Source organism: Indicator indicator, chromosome 1, assembly GCF_027791375.1.
Source record: "Indicator indicator isolate 239-I01 chromosome 1, UM_Iind_1.1, whole genome shotgun sequence".
Taxonomy (NCBI): Eukaryota; Metazoa; Chordata; class Aves; order Piciformes; family Indicatoridae; genus Indicator; species Indicator indicator.
This window is the reverse complement of record NC_072010.1, coordinates 124154744-124178957: the sequence shown is the minus strand read 5'-3', so window position 1 is coordinate 124178957 and position 24214 is coordinate 124154744. Positions and strand designations below refer to the sequence as shown.

Below are 24214 nucleotides of genomic sequence, written 5' to 3'. Positions count from 1 at the left end.
ACACTGAAGGTTAACTGTATTAGATAATTTTAAATCAGATCATTAGGATACTTAACACTAAAAATCTTACTCTGTTTTTTTTTCCTCTGGTGCATTGCTGCTGCTTTTATTCAGGTATATGCTGTGTCTGAAACACTTTGTTGCCGTTTTGTGGATTTGCACATCAATTAATTTTAGCTAAATATTTTTCTTCAGAGATTTCAGAGCCAGCACACATGGATGACACTCCGTCAACATTAAAAAAAAAAATCTAGTAAATGCAAGATTTTAGTAAAATTGTATTGAGATAGAAATATAATACTGAAAATAGTTACTGCCTTTTCAAAATAGTATAGTTGCTATGGCAATTTTCAAATCTAGTATTTTCATGAGAAAGAGCCTGAATCTTTTTTCACTTGCATTTTTGTGTGCTTGATTACGCTTTAGAGAAAATGCATTAAAGGTTTAGTTCTACTTCTATAACTTTTAGTCCCCTATTTAAGTAGATGTTTTTTAATATTTAGTTCCATAGTTTAGGACCATGAGTGTCAAAATCAATTTCCATTTTTTCCTTCCCCTAGAAATCAGTTGATATTGTCTTGACAACTTTTAGACATTTTATCAGCTCTTCTACATGGAAATAAATGCAAAGGAAGCAAATAGGTTTGTGCTATCAAAACTGAAAAATTAATATGTTGAAGTTATTTTTAGAGAAGAATATGCCTGTTAACTCACAACCACGAGTACATGTGCTAAAATGTCTCCTATGATAATGTTATTACAGTTCAATAAACCAGAGCAACTATCTAGTCATAATCTACAAATATAGCTAAATATTCTTGATTTCTTGACAATTGACTGCAATAACCTTAATCCAAAAAGTTTCACTGTAATGTATGTAAAATAAATAGTTCAACAGGAATTGCACTGTGATACAGAATTAATTAATATCTACTTGTTATAAAGAGCTACAAGTTTCCAACAGCCTGTGTGACAGTTGTCCTCTACAAGAAGCATCAGATCTTAATTTTGGTGGTATTCTTTAAAATAACATTACAAAATACCATTTGCTTCTACTTTGGATATGTTCTGTAATTCCAGTCCAACCAGTAAAGAATGACATCATATGAAAAAGTGTTAGTGCTGAAGTGTGAAGAGTCAAATAGGGCTTGATTGATGTAATATCAAAACCACCTTGAATGGTTTTGCCAAGTCCTGAAGACATGCACTGTCCCTTTAGGAAGAGAAATGAAAATGCCTCCATCTTTTCTTTCCCTGCACCAAGCAAGCAAGCAATTCAAAGAAGAGTTGATCAGACGTATGAAAAACTGTGTCCTATAGCAACAGTTTGAGAGTACCAGTTTAAAATCTGACAGTGTAAACACTGACACTCATGAAGAGCTTTACTGAAACTAAGAAATCATAACTGAGTGACAAATAGAGGCTGAAACCCATGTTAGAATGACTCAGAACAGGATCTCATGCTTTTGGCAATTTCTTTACATTTTGTTCCAGGGGAAAACAACACCACTTCTCAGGGTTAAATTTCATGGCTTTTTTCTATTAGGTCTGATAGAATTACTCCCCCAAATCACATTTCCCCAAGGGTTTATAAATCAGAAGTTTCAGAATGTAATATGATATATATAGTACACACATGACTGATGTATACCTGAAGAACTGCTAATACACACTTTTAAAAGTCCTGCTCATTCCTGTATCTGCTTTGGAATTCAGAAGAGACCAAAGGAAGCATACAGGGATATTGCTCACAGTTATCAAACTGAAGAAATATACTGGAAAACCAGAAAAACAAAACAACCACAAAAGCACAATAAAACAAACGAGCAAAGCAGAAACACAAACAAACTCAAAGCCAAACCCAACCAATCAACCAAGCAAACAGCAAGTAGGCAAGGTGTCTTTAACTCAGAATTGTATATTTGAGAGTATGTCTGGCTATTTACTCTACTGTATTTACTGTACAGTGCACTTCACGAGCTAGCATTTGCATGCTAGACTGAGGATTCATTTTGGTGATGGTTTTTGTGATGCAAAAATTGTGTCACTACTGAAAAAAAAAAAAAAAACCCAGACACTGACAAACTCTAGAGACTGCACGTAGCGATAAGATTGCACATTGGTGTTGGTTGTCAGTTCTCATTACTCGCAGCACTTTGGCACGCAAAAGTGTTTGTAACTGAAATGTGACTGGAATGGAGGCTGTTGTTTTGTTACAGAATCACAAAACAGTAGGGGTGGGAATAGACCTCTGGAGATCATCTAGTCATCTAGTCCAATGCCCCTAACAAAGCAGGTTCATCTAAGGCAGGCCACACAGGAATGTGTCCAGGAGGATTTTGAACCTCTTCAGAGGAAACTCCAAAACCTCTCTGGGCAGCAGGTTCCAGCGCTCCGTCGCCCTCCCAGGAAAGAAGTTTTTCCTCATATTGAGGTAGAACTTCTGGTGTTCCAGTTTGTGTCCTTTGCCCCTTATCCTATCAGTGGGTTGCAGTGAAAATAGACTGGCCCCGTCTTCTTGACACCCTCCCTTATGGTATTTGTAAAGTTTGATCAGGTTCCCCTCTCAGCCCTTCTTCTCTGGCCTAAACAGCCCCTCTGTCTGGAGGCATTTCCTGATAAGAGGGATGCTCTGTTTCTTTAATCATCCTTATCACCCTCCATTGGATTCTGTCTAGTACTTTCCTGCCTCTCTTCAACTGGGGAGCCTAGAATTGGACACAGTACTCCACATAATGCTTGACTAGAGCAGAGTAGAGAGGGAGAAGAAGCTCCCTCACCCTGCTGGTTACATTCTGCTGGTTACACTGGCCCTCTTGGCCACAGGGGCACATTGTTCTGTCACAATCAACTTACTGTCCACCAGCACTCCCAGGTCCTTCTCTGCAGGGCTGCTTTCCAATAGATCAGCTCCTAAACTGTAGTGGTGCATGGGGTTATTCCTCCCCAGGTGCAAACTTGTCCTTGTTGAATTTCATGAGACTCCCCTTTGCCTAACTCTCCAGTCTGTCCAGATCTCTCTGCATGGCAGCACAACCTTCTGGCATGTCAGCCAATCTTCCCAGTTATGCATTGTCAGCAAACTTGCTGAGGGTAAACTCTGCCCCCTCATCCAGCTCATTGATGAGGACGCTGAACAAGACTGGAGCCAGTACTGAACCCAGGGGAACACCACCAGCTAAAAGCTAATCACTGTAATGAAATAAGGAAACCAAAATGATTCAATGTGTTCCTATTAAAATTACATCATTCATTGCTCTGAAAAAAAAATTTTTTAAAGTATTTATTCCTATCAAAAGAAGTCAACCAGCTCTAAAATTAGCTCTAACTGATACATTTGGGGACTGCACGCATCCTTATCATGTGGGGAGAAGTCAAAAGCTAAATCTTCATCTGACCCTAGTGTTAAAGCCAATGAGCTTTACATGCTTTCATAATCAATGTTCCAAGGTAATTGTAGTACTCTGTTATCTAATTTTGATGCCTATTCTAGCAGATAAACTTCTGATATTTTATCAGATTAGCTTAAACTCTAAACCTGCCCACTGTATTCAGCTTTGTTCAAAAAAAAATTAATCCTGAGTTGGCTAAGAGAATCTAGCAAAACAGCCTCAAGAATCACGTTGAATCACAGAATTGTCAGGGTTGGAAGGGACCTCAAGATCATCTAGTTCCAACCCCCCTGCCATGCGTGTCATGTAGATCATGTGAAGCCATCCTACACAAATATGACATCTTTTCTTCATTAGAAAAGATTTCCTCCCCACTGAGAGTCTGATATTGCTACTGGGCTGGCTCTTCATCTTATAACAATTCTCCTGTCATATTAATGACAAATATATCATAATTATCTCTCTTCACCTTCAGCTGGAACAGCACAGAACAGCTCTTAATCTAATTGCTTTTCTAAATTCATAGGAAAACAGTCAATCATGGTAAATACTTGTTTGACTGAAAACCCAGTAATGATTCAAATAATTAGAACTACCACTACCACTGCAGTTCACAGACTCAGGACAGAAATATCACTATGATATGAAACACTGAAGCCCTTTCTGGACAGCAGCAGGAGTTTGTAACTTTTGGTTCCCTTGGTTTTGCAAATTTACCAGCCCATTAATGTTACAATAACAGCTGACATCTGGTTCAAGCCTGGGCACCAGTTCTGCAGAAAGCTCCACTTCATCTCAGTAATGTCAAAGGAGGGTTTGGAACATTAATTTGTTCTGCTTCCCCTCCTCACCTGGCAGCCCAAGCATATTCTTTAAAGTAGTAATACAATTAATTAGTGTGATGGCTTGGGAACATAATGTAAAATGAATTTTAAAAAAACCCAATTTCAGAACTGCCGAATTCATTTAGCACAAGCAATGGTTTAACTTAAGTCCAGAGGAGCCCAGTCCCAAAACAGGACTTTTCTTCAAAACTACTGAAGCACATATGGAGTAAAACAAAGTCATGGCTTTGTTACAGAACATTAAATGCTAAGCATTTCATAACAGAATTTTGAAAAGTACAGTTAAAGGTAAAGCTGACAGGAGCACTAGATTTGGAAAACCAACCCCACTCATGAACAAGGATATCTGTGGCTATGTCTACTGTAGATAAGAGAATCTGGCCTGGATGCATTCTGAACTTAAAGGTTTCAGGTTGAAATAGCTTGATTTAAAAAAAAAAATAGAATATTTTTCATTTGAAAGGATAATTTAATTTTTATGACCTTGAAGTCTCATATATACCTAGATGGTTTACTTTCAGCAACATTGCTGCATCTATTACTTATGCTAACATGAATATCACAGACATTCCCCTTATCCCCTCAAGTGTTAATACACTAAGAATGAGAAAACAATGATACAGAAAACAAAGAGTAATATCAGCTACTCATATCACAAGTTTATAACAAGCACATGAGGGACTTTTTAGGGTGTCAGGTAATGACAGGACTAGGGGGAATGGAACAAAAACAAATGGGTAAATTCAGATTGGATGTTAGAAAGAAATTCTTCACCATGAGGGTGATGAGACACTGGAACAGTTTTCCCAGGAAGGTGGTGGAAGCCTCATCCCTGGATGTTTTTAAGGCCAGGCTGGATGTGGCTGTGAGCAACCTGATCCAGTGTGAGGTGGTCCCTACCCATGGGAGGGGGGGGGTGGAACTAGATGATCCTTGAGATCCCTCCCAGCCCTGACAATTCTGTGATTCTGTGCACTGGTTTGCCTTTACAATTTAATGTACTATAATAATAGCTATATCATGTTCAGCAAAAGACAGTAATTAAGCAAGATTTTGTTTATTTCCAAGATATCTCTCTGTAATTGATTTTAAATATTTTCTGTTCTATCATTCCCCATGGGTAAAACAGACAACATATCAGTAATCTCAGAGCCACTGCCTGTCTGTAATACTCTGTATGGTACAACAACTCTTTAAATTAGAGTCTGATCAGAGACGAATACAGTTGGAACAATCCAGGTTTGAAGCTAAATCAGATGATTGAAAGGGACACAACTGAGAGATCACCTGAAGCAGAAGGAATGTTGTCAGCACCTCAGGCAGCAAAGAGGTATACAGGAAATATCCCATACTGGCCACATGAAGACCAAAGCACAAAGCCAAGACCAAAAGGTAACAACTCATTAGCTCTCATCAGCTAATGCAAAATGACAGATATTTTATTAAGACTGACAATAATGTCAACATCTCTCTGGTAATGTAGAGAATTAAATTCTACCCACTCAGACACTTTGTAGATTCTAGGTAACTGCTCCAGTGTGCTTGTAGTCGTTCTGCACCATTTATGTAGCACATATTGACTTCAAATTGCTGGCACCTCTAGCTGCTGCATATTAAATGCAATTCTCCTCAATCACATCAATGAAATTAACCACACTCACTTTTCACTTAATTACCACAACACTTGAGATGTGAGTAGCTTCAATTCCAGTCAGATGTCTTGCCCAAGCCTCTCACAGAAATACAGAGATTTAACTTTCAAAGGATCCAGTCTCTGCTTTCCTTTTTTGTGCTGTTTTTTGAAGTTTTGCCTCCGAGTTAGCTCTGCAATAATTCACTCCTGCTACAGCAATAATTGAGCAAAGAGAAGCTTCTACCAGAGGCATTCTTTTCTATTATTTAGTGTGATTTTTTTTCATAATTTAATGAGAACCATTTCAAAAGCAACATTTTTATCCTTTCATGTTAAATTAATTTACACTGCTATAAACTCTAATGAAAACAGAAAAAATAATCAGAAAAAAAAAAGCAGCATGCTAATAAAGACAGATTTCTACAAAGTTTTTAAAACTAAATTAATATTTTTTTTCTATTTCTGTCAGGTCCAGCTTGTCTCTATTTTGTTCTATTTCTGTCAGGTCCAGCTTGTCTCTATTTGTTCCAAATTATTTAGACATACAGTGGAAATTACATAATAAAAATGAAGAAACATCTGAACAAAAAAATGAGAATAAAGAACAAAACAGATTTGCTTGTTTTAAACTAAGTATCTGCACCAGTCTAGTATGAAAATTGCCAAGCTCCAGTCTGGTGCTATAAAGATCTTAAAAAAGTATTTAAGGGGAAAAAAAAAATCATATTAAGTAAACAAGGCTTGAAAAATTAGAGAAAATAATTATAAAAACAGCTCCTATGCTGAAAACAATACAGCTACAATAGGTGTTGATAGTCCATAAAATTCCTTTTGAGATCAGCAGGGTTTGAGACTACCAGGATTAGCCTTAGTGCAAGGAATTCCTAGCTGTTGAAATATACCTGCAGCTGCAAGTTTGCTCTAAGGACAATATGTAACCTTTCTTCTTTCATGCCTGATTACAGAGCTGGATTAAAACCGTGTAATCATCCTCTTTTCACGTGAGGCAGCGCACAGCCCAGCAACACCTGAGTGTGAAATGTGTAGGTTAGATGTCTGACAGGAACCAGAACTATTATATGTCATGTAATAGTTCACACTGCAGAAATAACATTCCTTGGCACTATTAATCAGTCAGTGCTAACCCTCTGTAGTATTCTTTGTGCCACGGATTGAAGGCTAAATTAAATGGCTAATTTAGCTCTTAAAGCCAATCAAGACACTGGGATTTTAACACTGTTTCAGCTCTGAGGTATGGAAATACAACACTATGGTTAAAAGGAAGAGATGATCTGTTGAGGTTAAGGTACTGTTGTGTCTGTAATTGGCGTAAGGCAAGTGAGAACAGGTTTATTTCATAGCTTTGATCTGGCAGCTTCCAGCAGGTTTCCAGTTTATGGAAAGAAAGGATTTAGCACTTCATTTATAGATCAGTGAAATGCACTTTGATATAAACAGTACCAAAAAAAAATAGCAGAGCAACTGTAAGCTTTCCCCAGCAAAAGACCTTTGAAGTTCAACAATGAAATTTAGTGACTCGACCTTTTAGATTTTTGTACTCTCCTCTAGAAAATTCATCTTACTATTTTTGCTGAACTATGAAGCAGTTTCAGAAAAAGATATTAAGATTGTGTCCAAACTAGCAGCATGAGGTACAAATTAAATTTAAGTAGGTTTAATATTGTAGACAATATATGGTATTTCTGGAGATAATATGGCATTAAAAAATGTCTCATAGACTCTTTTGAGGATTAATTCAGTTATTTCATAACTTTTCAGTGTAAACTGACAGAAGATCTTTTTGAATGACGCAAATTTGTCAGTCAAGCTTCCAAAAGCTATAGAGACTTCTAGCATGAAAGAAATATGCAAAGAAAGAGATGTACAAGAAAAGAAATGTATTCATCTTTTGAACTGATCAATATGCATACTTCTCAGTGCTCGTGGCCTCTTTTGGCTTTGCATTATCTTTTCAGCTACACAGACAGCATAGAATTGAAGCTGTTTGTTTGGAATCAAAAGTCCACGTTTCCACTCACATACCAACACCTCTGGTGACTGTCAGTACATCATGCTAAAAGCAACCTAGATGACCAATTGTTAGCATATTTGTCCCTAAATATTTTGCTGCTGTATTCATTCATAAAGTTTCTTCGCTTTAGCTGCAGTAACCCTACCATCTGAAAGCTTCTGATTTAACCGGGCAAAACCTCATAGTTAATTTCAGATCTCCCATTTTCTAGTCATTTCCAGCTCTATTCTAATTCAGTAGATTTTTTTTTTCCACAGAAAAGGACTAACGCAAAAACCTACTGTGCTCTTGCAGGCACTTCATTCCACCTCTAAGTCACAAAGCACCCTAGTTAGCATATCTAAACCACAAATCACCTGCACTTCTTGTAAATTGCTAAACCAAACTCTGAGAACAGCTTTGGATAAATAATTTCTGAAACATATCATAACCCTACATAGACTCCTCCTCATCTTAAGTATCTAACAAAAAAATTGAAAAGAAACAGTAAACACAAAGAGTAAAGAACAAAGGTTCTACAAGTCTGAATAAGATAAGCATTGTGTTCCTTTAACATATGTGAAAATAAATAGATCAGCCTTTTGTTTGCACAGGTTAGCAGTTAGGTTTACTGCCCACTATGCTTCCCTTTTTGAGGCCTGTTCTGCCTAATTTTTTAGTGCTAGAAGAATAGTTTCCCTGAGCTTAATTATTGACTGCTACCCAAGAGAGGTAACAGGATACAGTAACTGAAGGCAAATGGATTTCCACACTCAGGTGGAGTTTCTCTTCACCTTGCTCCCTTCCCTCCCCTCAGAAGCAGTCCTCCATACAGCAGAATTTCACCATGAATTCACAGGCACAAATTTGACTGATTATGGTAGCCATGGAGTAGGTTAACACCTGTGCCCATTCAGATGTCCTGACAACTACAATCAGTGGAACTGAAGCAGTGGTAGCTACTTTTTTGCAACAGTGGAAAGCCTGTAGGCTATGAAGTAGCATAAAGGTGCAAAAATCCTTTCCCCAAGTGAACAAAAGTTTAGTTTCAAGGAAATTTTCTATGGAAAAGAATCACACGAAGAACAGAAAACATTAACACCTTTCTTGTTTGATGACAATGAAGAGGCAAGACAAACTCAGACTAACATTTCTCAGTGAGGCAAAGAAAAACCAAACATGTGGTCACTGCCTCAGCACTTAGGGGACATTCAGGTGGACAGGGTCAACAGAAGGCATAGCTGAAAAGCTGGAGTAATCTGGCAGAATACAATTTCCAGGCATGTCTTCATAATACCTTCACAGTTAACTATGATTGTAATACCTTCACTGTTAACTATGATTAAATTTGTGGTTACCATTGTGGGGGAAAGTGATTTCAGCAGTCTGGGTTCATATTTGGTTCTCCTCTATTACTTCATGAAGAAGTGCACAGTTTAGAAATATATCGAATGGTAGGACCTATATGAAACACCATTAACATTTACACTCCTGAGAGAGAGAGCACACATTTTTTATCTGTATCTATAACCACATCAAGGTTAGGTACCTACTGTAGCAAGTTATTTAACTACTTTTCCTAGATTTTCTTTAAGTCAGAGAAGAGGCATATTCAGGAATAATGGCAAACTATCTGACCCACTCTGCCCCATTTCTATTTGTGATCTTCCATGCTCACTAATGATCTTACTTAATACAACACAATCTCACAATTCGTGACAAAAAAGATTTTCTCATCTAATCTGTGTTTGAAAAAGCAAATCTGTATTTAAAGTTGATGGACTTTGAATGCTAATCTGCAAGTGAAAACAAGACCATCACTCTGCTGTCCTCAGTGAGCTTTTAAGGAGGAAAAAAGTCAACCAAATGAGCATATACTATGCTATTTAGCACATTTGAAAGATAGGATTTTTCTTCTGCCTTGATTATGAGAACATCTGCAAAGAACAAATTGAAGGAAAAAACTTACCTATCTTGCTCACAAAACTTGCTTTCTATGTGAGATTTCTTACAACTGAAAGCTGCTTATTTTCCTGGAAATAAGTTTTAAGAATGCTTACTTCTCACTCTAGTAATTAAGTACTGTATCACTCAATAAAATGAGACTTCTACCTTCTGAAAGAAATGTATTTATCACAGTTTTGGTTTTAATCTTGACAGAGGAATGGTAGAAATAGAAATATCATTAACATATCTACCCCTAGGTAAGCTACAGCATCAACACATTTGATGGTTTTATGATAAAGATAATTCAAATGAAAATTATGAAAACAAAATATTTGACAAAAAGTATCAGCTTCTTATATCTGTTTCACTGCTTACTTCCTGCCTGCTTCTCTTTGATATCCAGCTAAGAACAGCTGTGGCACTGCCTTTCCCCTTTGAGAATCAGCATGTAAACCTCCCTGTGAATGCATTCAGTTTTCCACTAACATAGCACTAAGCAGCATCTTGAGTCTACACAGCTGCTCTATTTCCCAGCTTTTCTTCTCTTCTTTCTGTATTGTTCTTTCCTGCACTGAAAACCTCCTGTTTCCTTTTTTCATATCCTTACCTACAAAGCAGCACATCATCATACGGAAGTAACACTGAATTTGTCTTTGTTGTGTGAGTGGAACAAAACCCCAGTCTCAAAAAGATAGCAAGAATACCAGCATATCAATATTACAAGGTAGTGCTGGACCACATGCTGGGCTGTTAAACAGTTTAATAAAACTGTTACTTCTCCAAGAAAGAAAAATAAACCACAAGGCAGCAAGTCTAATCCAGATGACAAATGAGAGTAGCATAAGCAAGCATAAATGATTTTCCGACTTGATCCTTAGAATGCATTTGAAAAGGTCACTCTTTTAGGACTTCAAGCCTCAAATATAAATACATATTTGTGTTCATAAGAAACTTCATTAATTTCACCACTTTTGCACCCTTTTATAAGACTGTAGATTATACACTCTGAACTAACAACGTCCTTATTGCTGCCTTTTGTAGCAGTAAATTAATCATAACATAGTTAAGCAGGATGACATTAAACTATGTTACAGATTATCTTTGGCCCTTTGTGCTACAGGGTTATTGCATCTATCATATCTATCTGTGGGTCATAAAATAAAAATATACCACAGAACTTAACTGACCATAGGTACTGTCTTTGTCCTGCTCTTTAAGCTTAGTTATAGATGCAATGCAATGATAGGTTTTCAGTGTTATCAGAAGCTACCTTTTATGTTGTAAATTACTTCTTTCCCCTCCATCCAATGCACTCAAATAAAAACATGGGTATTAACACAAAATAATATTATTTTACAAAATATATGATCTTACTAGCAAGCTAGGAACTCAGCGTGAGTAGACATATCAGGACCACAGCCTGCATGAAATCTCAGTCCAGAACTGTGCTAACAGTTCCCACTGTTAGTGCAAAAGTATCAATCTGATAACACACTAGCAAAGTAAATTTCAATTAAAAGGAATAATTATTTCAAGCAAGTCACCATTCATGTCTGCATAATACTTTTTGAGGAAATATTTATTTTAGCTGTAAGAGTAATGGGAATGGATTAGGAGAAAAGAAATACTCGGAGGCCAAAGGTTGTAGCTTTCAATTATGAAACAGAAACCCCAGTTTTGCTTCATTTTAATCTGGAAAACACTTCTATTACTTTCATTGTTTACTTCTGTCTTTCACCTTTCAGTTCCCACATCATTTGCCACTAAAAAGAATAATTTTAAAATATATAATTATTTTTTATTCTCTGTGGTGCCTTTTCCTTACTTTGTGTTTCTCTTCTTACTGTCCACTTTTCCTCCACACTCACTTAAACACATCATTCAGGATCTTGCAGAAATGACAATAAAATTTTCTTGAGATAGCAAGAAAGTTTTCAATTTCTTAGTATGTCATATTAAAGCTTTTCAATTTGTATATTGATGTAAAAATTAATTAGGCCACAGAATGACTGACTATATGACCAGTGATTATGTGATTTGATTAGAGAACACAAAAATCTCAGAGCACTCAATACAGGAAGGCACATCTAAAAAGAAGCTGATCTAATCACCCTGCTCTGAGCAGGCTGCTCCAGGTCATACTCAGCCAGGGTTTGAAGATCTCCAATAATGGAGATGCCACAATTTCTCTGGACAGGCTGTTTCATGATTCTACTACCCTTACAATATTTTTCTTCTTCTTTTTCTCTCTTTTTTTTTGCTAACCTAGAACCTCGTATGTTTCAGTTTTTGCTTCCTGCTTGCTGTCCAGGCCCTGAGTACTACAGAGAAGAGCATGGTTTGGTCCTCATTATACATTTAAGCCAAATGTTTATACACGTGGGTAAGATCCTCCCCTGAGCCTTCTCTTCAGGATAAACAGTGCCAGCTCTCTCAGCCTCTCCTCATATGAAAGATGATCCAAACCTTTATTCATCTTTATTGTCCTTCACCAGCTAGCTTTTCACTCCAAGATAATATCCTGTCCTGTCTCAGATTAGACTGTAATAGCACTTACATTAAAACCTAGAGTTTGGAATTTCTCCTCTGTTATTCCATGGGGTAAGGTGCCTCTGGCAGTCATTATTCCATTTCGGATACTACAGAACTGATTACATTTCATAATTAGTAACAGGTTAGTGTAAAAGGCAAATCTTGAGGATGAAACTTTAAAAATTTAGGTGAGAGAAGTCTGTATTTGATATTTAAAGCTTTCAGAGAACAATTTCAAGCAGAATTGAGTGACAAAATGTTTCAGAACATGGAAATAGTAGAAAATGAATTGCTATTAAATGTTGGGGTTTTGGTTTTTGGGTTTGTTTTTTTTTTTTTTTGATTTGTGTGTGTGTGTTTTTCAGTAAAGTCAGCTGAAGAGAGCAGGATGTTACCAATTGTCTCTCTTCCCAGTTGCTCAGGTTCATCATCTAACTCATATATCATGTCACAAAATTAACTGTGCTAGGAAATTACATGTAAATTATGTTTGGGGGAAAAAAAAAAAAAAGTTGGGATAAAGTTTTATTCTCTCAGAGAACCTACACTATACTGCTAAATAATGGAGAAGAGTAAGGAATGTGTATCTACCTCAGCTTTCTACTGCTGAGAAAACACATGCTTGGACACCTTAAAAATAGGTGAGTGTCTTTGAAGTATTTGATAGAAATAGAAGAGACAAGAGTGCCTTGTCTGCTGTTCACACCTCTTGTTTGAGTTAAAAACAACATCCTGAGAAAATATGGGTACTGCCTATAACATTCATAGGTATAATTAAGCCACTGCATAGTTTTTATATTATTAGCAGCAGAACTCCTGCATCTAATAGAAAACTACTTAGGTTAGAGGTTAAGTGAGCATGAAGGTGGGAATAAAAATAAATTTGCTATGTACTGCATGCCAAAGTTATTAAGTCAGCTTCGTTTATCATATGCTGTCATATTTTTCAGTCACTCTACACTACCAATAATTCATCAGTCATCATAAATTATTTCAGACACATTTGGTAACTTGTGTGCATCGTATAAAGCATTCTCTAGTTATTGTTTAACCGAGTGCCACATGCAGTATTCCTTGTCAAATTTTCAGTGAAAAACACCCCTGTGATCAATCTACAGACTTAATTATTGTATTCATAAAATAACAGAATAAATCCACACCAGCTTTGCAATTATATCTAATATCACATAAGCAGTATAAAATGTCACATACAATTATTGCCAACAAGACAATCCAGAAGAATAATTAACACAGCTGAGAGTTCAGATCACTGGAAGTAAGAAAGCAGTAAGTAAAATTAATTATTTTCATCTCCTTCATATGTTTACTTATCAAACCAGGCCTCATGGGGACACATGATGTATTTCAACTAGACAATATAAAGCAACACAATTAAACAACTCCTTGGAGTAACTGGTTTGTATCCTTGAAAATCCTCCATCAAGTACTCTGTTTGAATCACCTCAACTATTACAGTGCTGTCAGTTCAGACAAATGATGCATGCAAATTCATGCTTATATAACAAAGAGTTTGTTTATAATGCAACAGTTTAACATAATTACATCATCAGGTAATGAGAATGGGCAGTTATGCAAACCTCACCCTTCTCCTTCTGCTGTGGAAGTACAAGGGGAAGATTAATCTTTGTTAGTGACATTTGAGCTAACAGGTTCTGAACAGGAAAAACAAAAGAAGCACCTAAAAACTTTCCTAAACAAGCAACTTCAGTTATATAAAAAGTTTCCACACAGTAAAAGATTATTTTCCTAGCTTTTAAAAAACAGAAATTAAAGCTTGAGAGTTGTAAAGCAGAGAACTGATGGATCACTAAAGGTGAAATAAACATTCTTAGCGACCAGGAGGTAAAGCTACTACTGAAATCAGAAATTTAGGGATTTCATTATTTGTGTAGAAAGGTCTTTATCAAAATATTCCTTCAAGCCTGTTGCCCTAAAAAATAGCAGATCAAAGCACAATCAAAACATTTCAGGACTCCTAAAAACTATTTTCACATCACCCAAGTCCATCAAATTGCATCAAGAACAAGAGACAGACCACACTTTCAAGTCCATAGCATAGAATGGCTTGAGTTGGAGAGACCTTAAAGATTACTTAGTTCCAACACACCTGCCATAGGGTATGAGGGGAGACTACAACAGTTTTTACCCTTCCTGCCTTAAAAATTAGAAGCTTTTAAATGCTTAGAATCATTTAAAACCCAAAAACATTGAAAGAAGAATTGCAATTTTAACCTTAACATCTCAAACAAAGTGCAGAAAAAATCTTTAGAAGAAAACTTAACAGTTCAAAGAAGGTGTCACATGATGGATTTTTAATTTTTTTTAATTTTGTACTTCATTAATTATTTATGAGGAAAGGACTTGCATGAATTTATTTTTCCTTTCATCTACATTTCTGGATGGTTCTCAAGTGGAAATGGAAATAATCTCGAGGTACTAGTTGAAAAGATAATCACGTTTACAAAGTTCCATTACAGTTAAAAAAGAAGCATTTGACTTAAATTTTTAGGTATCTCTGTTTTGCCAAAGAATCCATATTTCAATGATCACATTAAAAATAACTTCTGCAAATACTTGATTATTCAGTTCCTTTAGCATCTTTGTGACCAAAACCTAATGTAGAGAATATAAAAAGATAATCTATACTGAAAATTAACCACTCCATCTAGAACAATCTTCCATTCAAATCTGCTCTCCAGGATCACGTAACTGAATTCAGAAACACATGGATTTAAGGTATATTACTTTAAATTCAAATTAGCAAAAAGACAGATCACTAGTAAAAATTATTCAGACCTCATTTGTCCAGTACAGCAGCTGTACATTTCATAGAATCACGCAATTGCCAGGGTTGGAAGAGACCACAAAGATCATAGAATCATAGAATCAAGAAGGCTGGAAGAGACCTCAAAGATCATCGAGTCCAACCTGTCACCCTACACCTCATGACTATCTAAACCATGGCACCAAGTGCCACGTCCAATCCCCTCTTGAACACCTCCAGGGATGGTGACTCCACCACCTCCCTGGGCAGCACATTCCAATGGCCAACCACTCTCTCTGTGAAGAACTTTCTCCTCACCTCCAGCCTAAACCTCCCCTGGCGCAGCTTGAGACTGTGTCCTCTTGTTCTGCTGCTGGTTGCCTGGGAGAAGAGACCAACCCCCTCCTGGCCACAACCTCCCTTCAGGTAGTTGTAGACAGCAATGAGGTCACTCCTGAGCCTCCTCTTCTCCAGGCTAAACAGTCCCAGCTCCCTCAGCCTCTCCTCACAGGGCTTGTGCTCAAGGCCTCTCCCCAGCCTCGTTGCCCTTCTCTGGACATGCTCCAGCAATTCAACATCTTTCCTAAACTGAGGGGCCCAGAACAGGACACAGGACTCAAGGTGTGGCCTAAGCAGTGCTGTGTACAGGGGTACAATGACCTCCCTGCTCCTGCTGGCCAAACTATTCCTGATGCAGGCCAGGATGCCATTGGCTCTCTTGGCCACTTGGGCACACTGCTGGCTCATGTTCAGGTGGCTGTCAACCAGCACCCCCAGGTCCCTTTCCACCTGACTGATCAACCAGTCCAGCCATGGGCAGGGACACCTCACACTAGATCAGGTTGCCCAGAGCCCCATATCCAACCTGGCCTTAAAACATGCAGGGATGAGGCTTCCACCACCTCTCTGGGCAACCTGTTCCAGTGTCTCACCACCCTCCTGGTGAAAGTATTATGTAATGGAATGTAGCAGCAGTTAAGTCAAATAGTTAAAACCCTGAATTGATAGAGTAGTGTCAAAAGAAGCAGGCAGTGTTTCCATCAGATGTACTAAATCAACACAATCACTTAAGTAAAGTTTTTCACAAATAAAGATATCAAGCCCTTGGTGTCTGAAACTTCCAGTTTTGATCTTTCTGTCAATGTGAAAGTCACGCTCTGTCAAAGAATATTAGAAGAAAGGGCCCTGCCTTCCAAACAGCCAACCGACCTCGTATCTAAGAAATCACAAAGATGTTTGTGCAGACACCTCTGTGAGTGAAGAAAGCACAATGAAAGTATAACAAAGTATTTCAACAGCATGACCTCAACCAGTTTTTCTCAAGGTTCTCTGGAACACCAAATACAAAACTCTGTCTCTTTTTAAAGATTTATTACTTCCAGAAGAAAATCAGCTCTCTGCAAACTGTCCTCCAGACACTAAGAACATTTTAATTATTATGTCTTTTTGTTATCAAAAGAAAGCATGTTGACAGTAGTCAGACAAATATCAAATTAATATTTTCCATGTATTAAAAAATGATGGAAGAAAACTAATTCATTCAATTTAGGCAGAATAGATGATATCATTTATACAACTTCTATAAGTATCAGAAATGCTTAATAAATGCTCATGTCTCTTGAGTGCTCGATTCCAGACTGTAGCTTGGTAATTCATTTTTATGTGATAAAAATAAGATCTAAACACCCATTTCAGCAAATTTCCCTTTCTGTACTTTTAAAAGTTATACTTCAAGGCAGTTTTTCAAATGTGCTATATGCTGAAAGACATCAGATTCATGATGTGACTCATGTTAGATCCCTGCACCAATTCCCAAAGCTATACATAAAGGTGGTACCAGTTCTCCTTTTTTGCAGAACAACTTCAGTTTTGTGTAGTAGCTGCATACTGCAAAAAAAAAAAAAAAAAAAGCTACCACTTGGGATACCACATCTCTAAAGTGAAAGTACTTCACTTACTTGCCACTGTTTCATGAGCTCCCGGACTGTTTTGGCATCCTCTAGTATCTTTTCTTTGTGTGTAGCATCCTGCAGGACATTTGCTGTTGTTTCAGCTTCTGTAAGCCAAGCAAGGAACTTCTCAAGATCCAGGTAGAATTGCTGCAGCATTCTTAAGGCTGATTCCAGTGCAGCTTCACGCTCACAAACCCTGTGCAAACAGAAATAGTCAGTTTCAACACTTGTAGAAAGAAACCAAATCTTAATCACTAAATCAAAATATAACAAAGACACACTACATATATTTCACCTACCAATTAAGGTAAGTTTGCAGATAAAGTGCAAGTTCTGTAGCTAATATATATTTGGGAAGTAGGGTTCCTTTTTTACCTTTTCTCCTGAGAGGTACTAACTGGAATTAGTCTGGTAAAAAATGAAGCAAAAGTACTTCTTTGAAAGTACTCTGGCTGAAACATGCACGATTAAAAGAAACAAAGCAAAACAAAACTACAAGAAAGCAACAAAATTAAGTAATTCCCTGGTTGATTTTAATCAAACATGGCTTCCTTATTTGTTATTATTACAAAACCACTAAATAGTTCCATGGTCTGACCAATTTAATTACTCATTTTTGTGACTTACAACCTATGGATATTGTGTTCAACACCTTAAACCCTATTAACAGTAAAATTTGGTGGGCTTTGTGTGTTTCATGAATGTGATAAATTGCAAGAGAGATCTCTAACACTCACGTGATAAAATAAACTTTTAAAAATATAATGTCTATGTTATCTTTGAGGGAGATCTGGTTTCTAGATTGGAAAAGAAGGCTAAAGGCTCCAGCAATTTTGCTGCTGAAAAGACATTGAAGTGCATCTGTATTCTATCAGCATTCATGTGCACCGTAGGTACCACTCGTACTTACTAATTTTTTTTTACATTAGATTTGAGCTAAATATGGATTTAGAAATATGAGCAGGTATGTATGATGTATTGTTCATTAATACAAGTCAGCCAAGGCTACTTAGCTCTTACTTAGCTATTACATTGCATGCATACCTGTCTGACAGCAGTGTAATGAGTAATTTTTTAAGCTCAGAAAATATGTAGTAAAGCCATTTGATGCTTTGCAGTACATCAAGTAATTTAATGCACACCTATGTTTAGTCTTCAAATCTCTGGTAATCTAGATTGATTTCCTGTCTAGTTATTTAATCAGAGACTAAGATATTTGATTTTAGCAGCTATAATTTCCCAAGTTGTAATTTATTGTGACTTTTCCAAGGAGGCCATGAAATTTCTAAGTGTTAATCTCTATTTCAAATCCTGTATGGTGTGAACAGGAGGTTGTACTCCTTGGTAAGTAATGTTAAGCAATCCTAAAACCTAATACACTAATTGAAGTCAGAAAAGAAAAAATAAGTTTTGCCAAGTGGCACTGGCTTAACATGTTTTTCAACAAGGACATAAGTAAACTGCAGCAGAGGATAGTAAAACCAAAAAGATTCTGTTGGAATACAGCTGTTACAGGTTAAGGGACTGGTGTCCTAATTATAAATAAGTTACTCCAGAGAATTCAAGTCCAGTGGGATGGATGACCTCAAAGGGGCTGAATGGAATATAAAAGTTTTTTTCCATTTCATTGGTTCTGCAGCTATGTAGTTTGAGAGCACAGCTTGTTCTTTCTCTCTTCTTCCATTTTTCCCTCTTTGCTTCCCTTCTGAACTTTTTTTTTGCTCCTCTCTGCAGATCATTGTTTAGGCTATTGGTAAGGACACTGGCTGGGACAAGAGGATGATAACTTAGCTGATACACAGGCCTCTGGGCTTTGTCCTGGGGGTTGTGGGCTCTCTTTGTGTAGAAGGTGGTGGTGGGTGTCTGTACAGGGTATAGCTGAGCTATAGTCTAGTTGTATATGTACATATGTATTTGTATATGCGTATTACCTTTTGTATTTAGTGTACTTTTGTATTTAATCTACTTTTGTAAATATTATTTTCAATTAACTTCCAAATCTTGAGTATGTGTGGTTATTTACCCTTTTAGCGCAAACTCCACATTCTATGTGTATCACAGTTTCACAGTCTCACAGTATATCAGAGGTTGGAAGGGACCTCCAGAGATCATCAGGTCCAACCCCCCTGCCAGAGCAGGAGCACTTAAGGGTAGTTTACACAGGAATGCATCCAGGTGGGTTTTGTAAGCCTCCAGAGAAGGAAACTCCACAACCCCCATGGGCAACCTGTTCCAGTGCTCTGTCACCCTCACTGGAAAGAAGTTTCTCTTCATGTTGAGGTGAAATATTCTATGTTCAAGTTTGAACCCATTGTTCCTTGTCTTATCACTGTGAACCACCAAAAAGAGGCTGGCCCCCACCCCTCACATATTGATAGACATTGATCAGATCCCTTTTCAGTCTTCTCTTTTCCAGACTAAACAGCCCCAGGGCTCTCAGTCTCTCTTCATAGGGGAGATGCTCAAGTCCCCTAATCATCCTCATGGCTCTCCATTGGATTCTCTCTTGAACTGGGGAGCCCAAAACTGGACACAGAATTCCAGGTGTGGTCTCAGCAGGGCAGAGTAGAGAGGTAGAAGAACTTCCCTAGCCCTGCTGGACACATCTTTCTTGATACTTCCCAGGATCCCATTGGCTCTCTTGGTCACAAGAGCACATTGTTGTTCCATGGAGAACTTGCTGTCCACCAGCACTCCAAGGTCTTTCTGTGTGGAGCTGCTTTCCAGCAGGGCAGCTCCTAACCTGTCCTGGTGCCTGGTGTTATTCCTCCCCAGATGTAGGACCTTGCACTTGTCCTTATTAAACTTCATGAGGTTTGCCTGCACCCAGCTCTCAGCCTGTCCAGGTCACGTTGGATGGCTGCACAGCCTGAGGGGGTGTCAGCCAACATGCCCTAGCAGTCAAATCTCACAATAAGTATCATATTTCCATGTAGTTTTGATCCCTTAATGTCTTATTTGCTTTTCCTAAACATTTTGTGAAAATAAATAATTCTTGGATTGCTTTTTTTTTTTTTCTTTAATTCCAAAATGGAGAAATCTATTGAATGCCTTACTGCAGAGTCATCCAGTTTTAAAAATCTTAAAAATGGACTGGATTTTTATAGACAGCACATGTTGCTATCTATAAGAATTCTCCATATCATAGGATTGCTTAGCCTGTAGGAGATATGTCCCCAGGGGCTGCTTAGGAGGAGTGTGATCTCTTCTTCACGGACATATACACAGCTTGTGGTTAGGGCACTAAAAGAATTTGTTGTTCTTTTGTCAAACATCTAAATGACAATACACATGAAATCAGTATATACTTAGAAAAAAACCCACAATAAGAAATAGAAAATCTTAAATTCAGGATAGTGAACAGGATCTCTTCTTCATGGACATATGGTTAAGCCACTCGTCAAATTTAAAACACCAGCAATAAAAGAATTGGTTGCTCTTTTATTAAACATCTTAATAAAAATATACAATATATTTTCCTTCTTCGGACATATTCCAGCATCTCAATGTCCTTCTTGTCATGAGGGGCCCAAAAATGAACACAGTATTCAAGGTGAGGCCCCCAAGTACAGCAGTACAATCACTTCCCTATTCCTGCTGGCCACATTGTGCCGTTGGCCTTCTTGGCCACCTGAGCACACTGCTGGTTCATGTTCAGCCAGCTGCCAACCAGCACTCCCAGGTCCTTTTCTGCCAGAGAGTTTTCTAGACAGTCTTCCAGATGCCTGTAACATTGCACAGGGTTCTTGTGACCCAAGTGCCTGGTGCTTGGCCTTGTTAAACCTCATACAACTGACCTAAGCGCATCAATCCAGCCTGTCCGGGTTCCTTTGCAGAGCCTTCCTACCTTCCAGCAGATCAACACTCCCACCCAGTTTGGTGTCTCCTCAAACTTACTGAGAGTGCACACAATTCCCTCATCCAGATCATTCATAAAGATATTGAAGAGACCAGGGGAACACCAGTTGTGACTAGCCACCAACTGGATTTAAGTCCATTCATCACCACTCTTTGGGACTAGACATCCAGCCGTTTTTTTTAGCCCAGCAAAGCATTCACCCATCCAAGCCACATGCAGCCACATAAAGAATAATGTTCTGATGGACTCACTCAAAAGTATTTTTAAATTGCTCTCAGTCAAAACTTAAAAGAAGCATTGTAAAAAGACAAAGCAGGCAAGTAGAAGACCCCCCCTAAAAAAAAACCCCACAACATAAATCCAAGCAACAACATGGGACAGATTCCTGTTTAATCTTGTATCATTTGAGTAATGTCCCAATAGAACATGGGAAAATAAGATTTAATAATTCTGGTATTCTCATTAAAGGGAGAAGTCAGAGAAAGAAGAAACCCTAAAATCAAAGAGACAAAAGAGGTGTCTTAATTCTACCAAAAGGAAGCAAAAATATTATTATTCTGTTTAAGTATTCTTCACACTCATGATTTGTAATATGTAGAATTAAGCTTTTCACTGCGTTCCAAAAAGTATAATCCTTTTGAGATTCCAAGGCAGCCAACAATGCCATCTAATAAACAGCATATTAATTTACTCAGATATAATTTATTAAATTTATTAAGATAAAATCTCTGCTTTCTAAGGCAGTGAATTGTAATTAAAACAGATTATGAAAATAATTATATTCTAAAGACATTTGTTTCCTTACACTTAATTTCTGTAGAAATAACTAAATTTAATAAGATTGTGAAACGCACTGATGGCATTACAAGAAATCAATTAGGGCTCACAAAGGATACTATTAAACTGTTAGCATAGTTTTCATTTAAGTAGCAAGCTCTGAGGGTTGAGCTCAGGGGCCTAGCAAAAAAAAGTGATTTGCTAGGATGTAAGAGAAAGAAACTTCAGTTTCCAAACTGGAAAACTTCTCTGGCAGCACTTAGAGCTCTTATAGAGTCATGCATTATCTCATATTAAGTAAGAGTAACACTAAATATGCACTTAGATAAACACACACCAAGTGCGTGCCTAAGTGCTTACAAAGATGCTGACAGATCAGATTGATCCAAAAGTATTTTAAAACAATTATTCCAATGTGTCAGTGTATTCTAAGAAGCATATAACTGCTCAGAAAAAAAAATAAAGGTGATGGTGAGGATCCACACCTCTAATACTCATCTCTGAAGCAGCTTGTAATCAAAACCAGCTAGCATCTACCTAAGAAGGAGGGATGGCAGACTGTCTATAATTTCTTCTATCTATATAATCTAATACAGCAATATCAGTTGTAAAGAACCACTCCATATCTTATTAGTTATTTTTCACTACTCAGGAGGTTTAAGACTCCTAGAAAAACATGAAATATGGAAGAAGTTCTCCCCTATAAGAAGGGCATAACATGATTAAAACAGATCCACTGCAGAAAGATTGTAATACAACAGGAATTATAACTGGAGATAGGATGAGACTACAGAATAATATTAATAAATTATGACTATGGGGTTTCAACAACCTTGAGAAGAAATTATAACTCTAGTTCTGTGCCTCAGAATCATGCAAATGTAAGTCACAAAATAATGAATTTCCAGATCCCAAATTAAGAAAAATAGACAATATTCAATTCATACTCAGACAAAAGCCTTACAGAGAAAATCCTAACACTGCAGAGATGAATAGCTAACCTTCAACTGTCTTCAAAGGGAATAGGTGTTCTGTGATAGTTCTACCTCAATTCTTTTTTTGGACAAATTTCAAAGACAAAATTTTTCAGCAGAGGAAAACATAACCTCTCAAACAACAATTCCAGAGAATTTAAAGGAGTCAGGCATAAATACACCAAAACACAAAGTCTGTGAGTGAGGAGATCTGACTGTTCCGCTATAAAAAACCGTGACAAAAGTGGATATACCTGAAATTCTGTGTGCTCATGTGATTCTGGCAGACTTACCCATATCCAACTGAAAGAAATCAGTAGAAAGCATGGAAAGGCATCAACAGTTGCTCATTTCCATAAATGTAGTCACAGAATGAGCTTGGAAGGGACCTTTGGAGGTCATCTTGTCCAACACCTCCTGTTCAGAGTCCCTAGAGTCAGTTTCCAGGATTGTGTACCTCCAAGGATGGAGATTCCACAGCTTCCTTGAGAAGCCTGTGTCAGCATTCAGTTAACCTTGGGAGGGTTAAGCTAGGGAGGGACTTTTTAGGATATCAGGTAGTGATAGAACTATGGGGAATGGAATAAAGCTGGAAGTGGGGAGATTCAGGCTGGACGTGAGGAAGAAGTTCTTCCCCATGAGAGTAGTGAGAGCCTGGAATGGGTTGTCCAGGGAGGTGGTTGAGGCCCCATCCCTGGAGGTGTTTAAGGCCAGGCTGGATGAGGCTCTGGCCAGCCTGATGTAGTGTGAGGTGTCCCTGCCCATGGCAAGGGGCTTGGAACTAGATGATCCTTGCGGTCCCTTCCAACCCTGACTGATTCTATGATTCTATGAACCTCACAGTGAAAAAGAGTTTCCGGACATTCGGAGAGAACTTACTGTTCCAGTTTGTACCTATTGCCTCTTGTCCCATCCATAAGCACCACTGGAAAGAGCCTGTCTCTGTCCTCTTTTCACCCTCCAGAGCTATGGGGCATCCTATCAGTTCCTATGAACTTACATATGCCCAGTTTGCTCAGGCCCTTCACTCCAAGAAGGGAAAAGCCAGCAAATAAAATGAGACATATTTCACAACGAGTTATGTGCCATTTACCCAGGTTCACAGTAGGCACATCCCAAATCCAGAAAACTGTTGACCACCTAAGAACACAGGGAACATGACAACAAATCATTGGGTGATGTTCACTGTGCTCTGAGCTCTCCTAAGGATTCCCATGGTTGAAATACGTAGATACAAATATCTTGGTGCTCAAATGCTGGACAGATAGCTGGGACAACACATCTGTATATGAAACTGCTTAAAATAAAAACCACCTTCCTAGCCCATAACAATCTGGTATTGAGCTCTGTTACACTGTCATTATAGCATTGCACTATGACTTCCTACAAGAATATCTGAAACACTAAATCATTCCCTCTTTGAGGTTTTCCTCTTTGTTCAGAGAGTTCATGGCTCAGCTTTTCTAACAAGATATGTAAGAATGGCACACAAAGCTTGAGAGGAAAA

The 24214-nt window shown here is 37.8% G+C and overlaps 1 protein-coding gene across 3 annotated transcripts in view; it reads right to left on the bottom strand.

The window, feature by feature from the left end:
- DMD (dystrophin) overlaps positions 1–24214 on the bottom strand; it is an 851798-nt gene that overhangs the window by 239974 nt on the left and 587610 nt on the right. For all 3 annotated transcript variants that reach the window (XM_054391265.1, XM_054391273.1, XM_054391280.1), the window contains one exon: positions 17104–17293. In XM_054391265.1, the coding sequence (XP_054247240.1) occupies positions 17104–17293 (190 nt within the window). The remainder of the gene's footprint in view (positions 1–17103; positions 17294–24214) is intronic.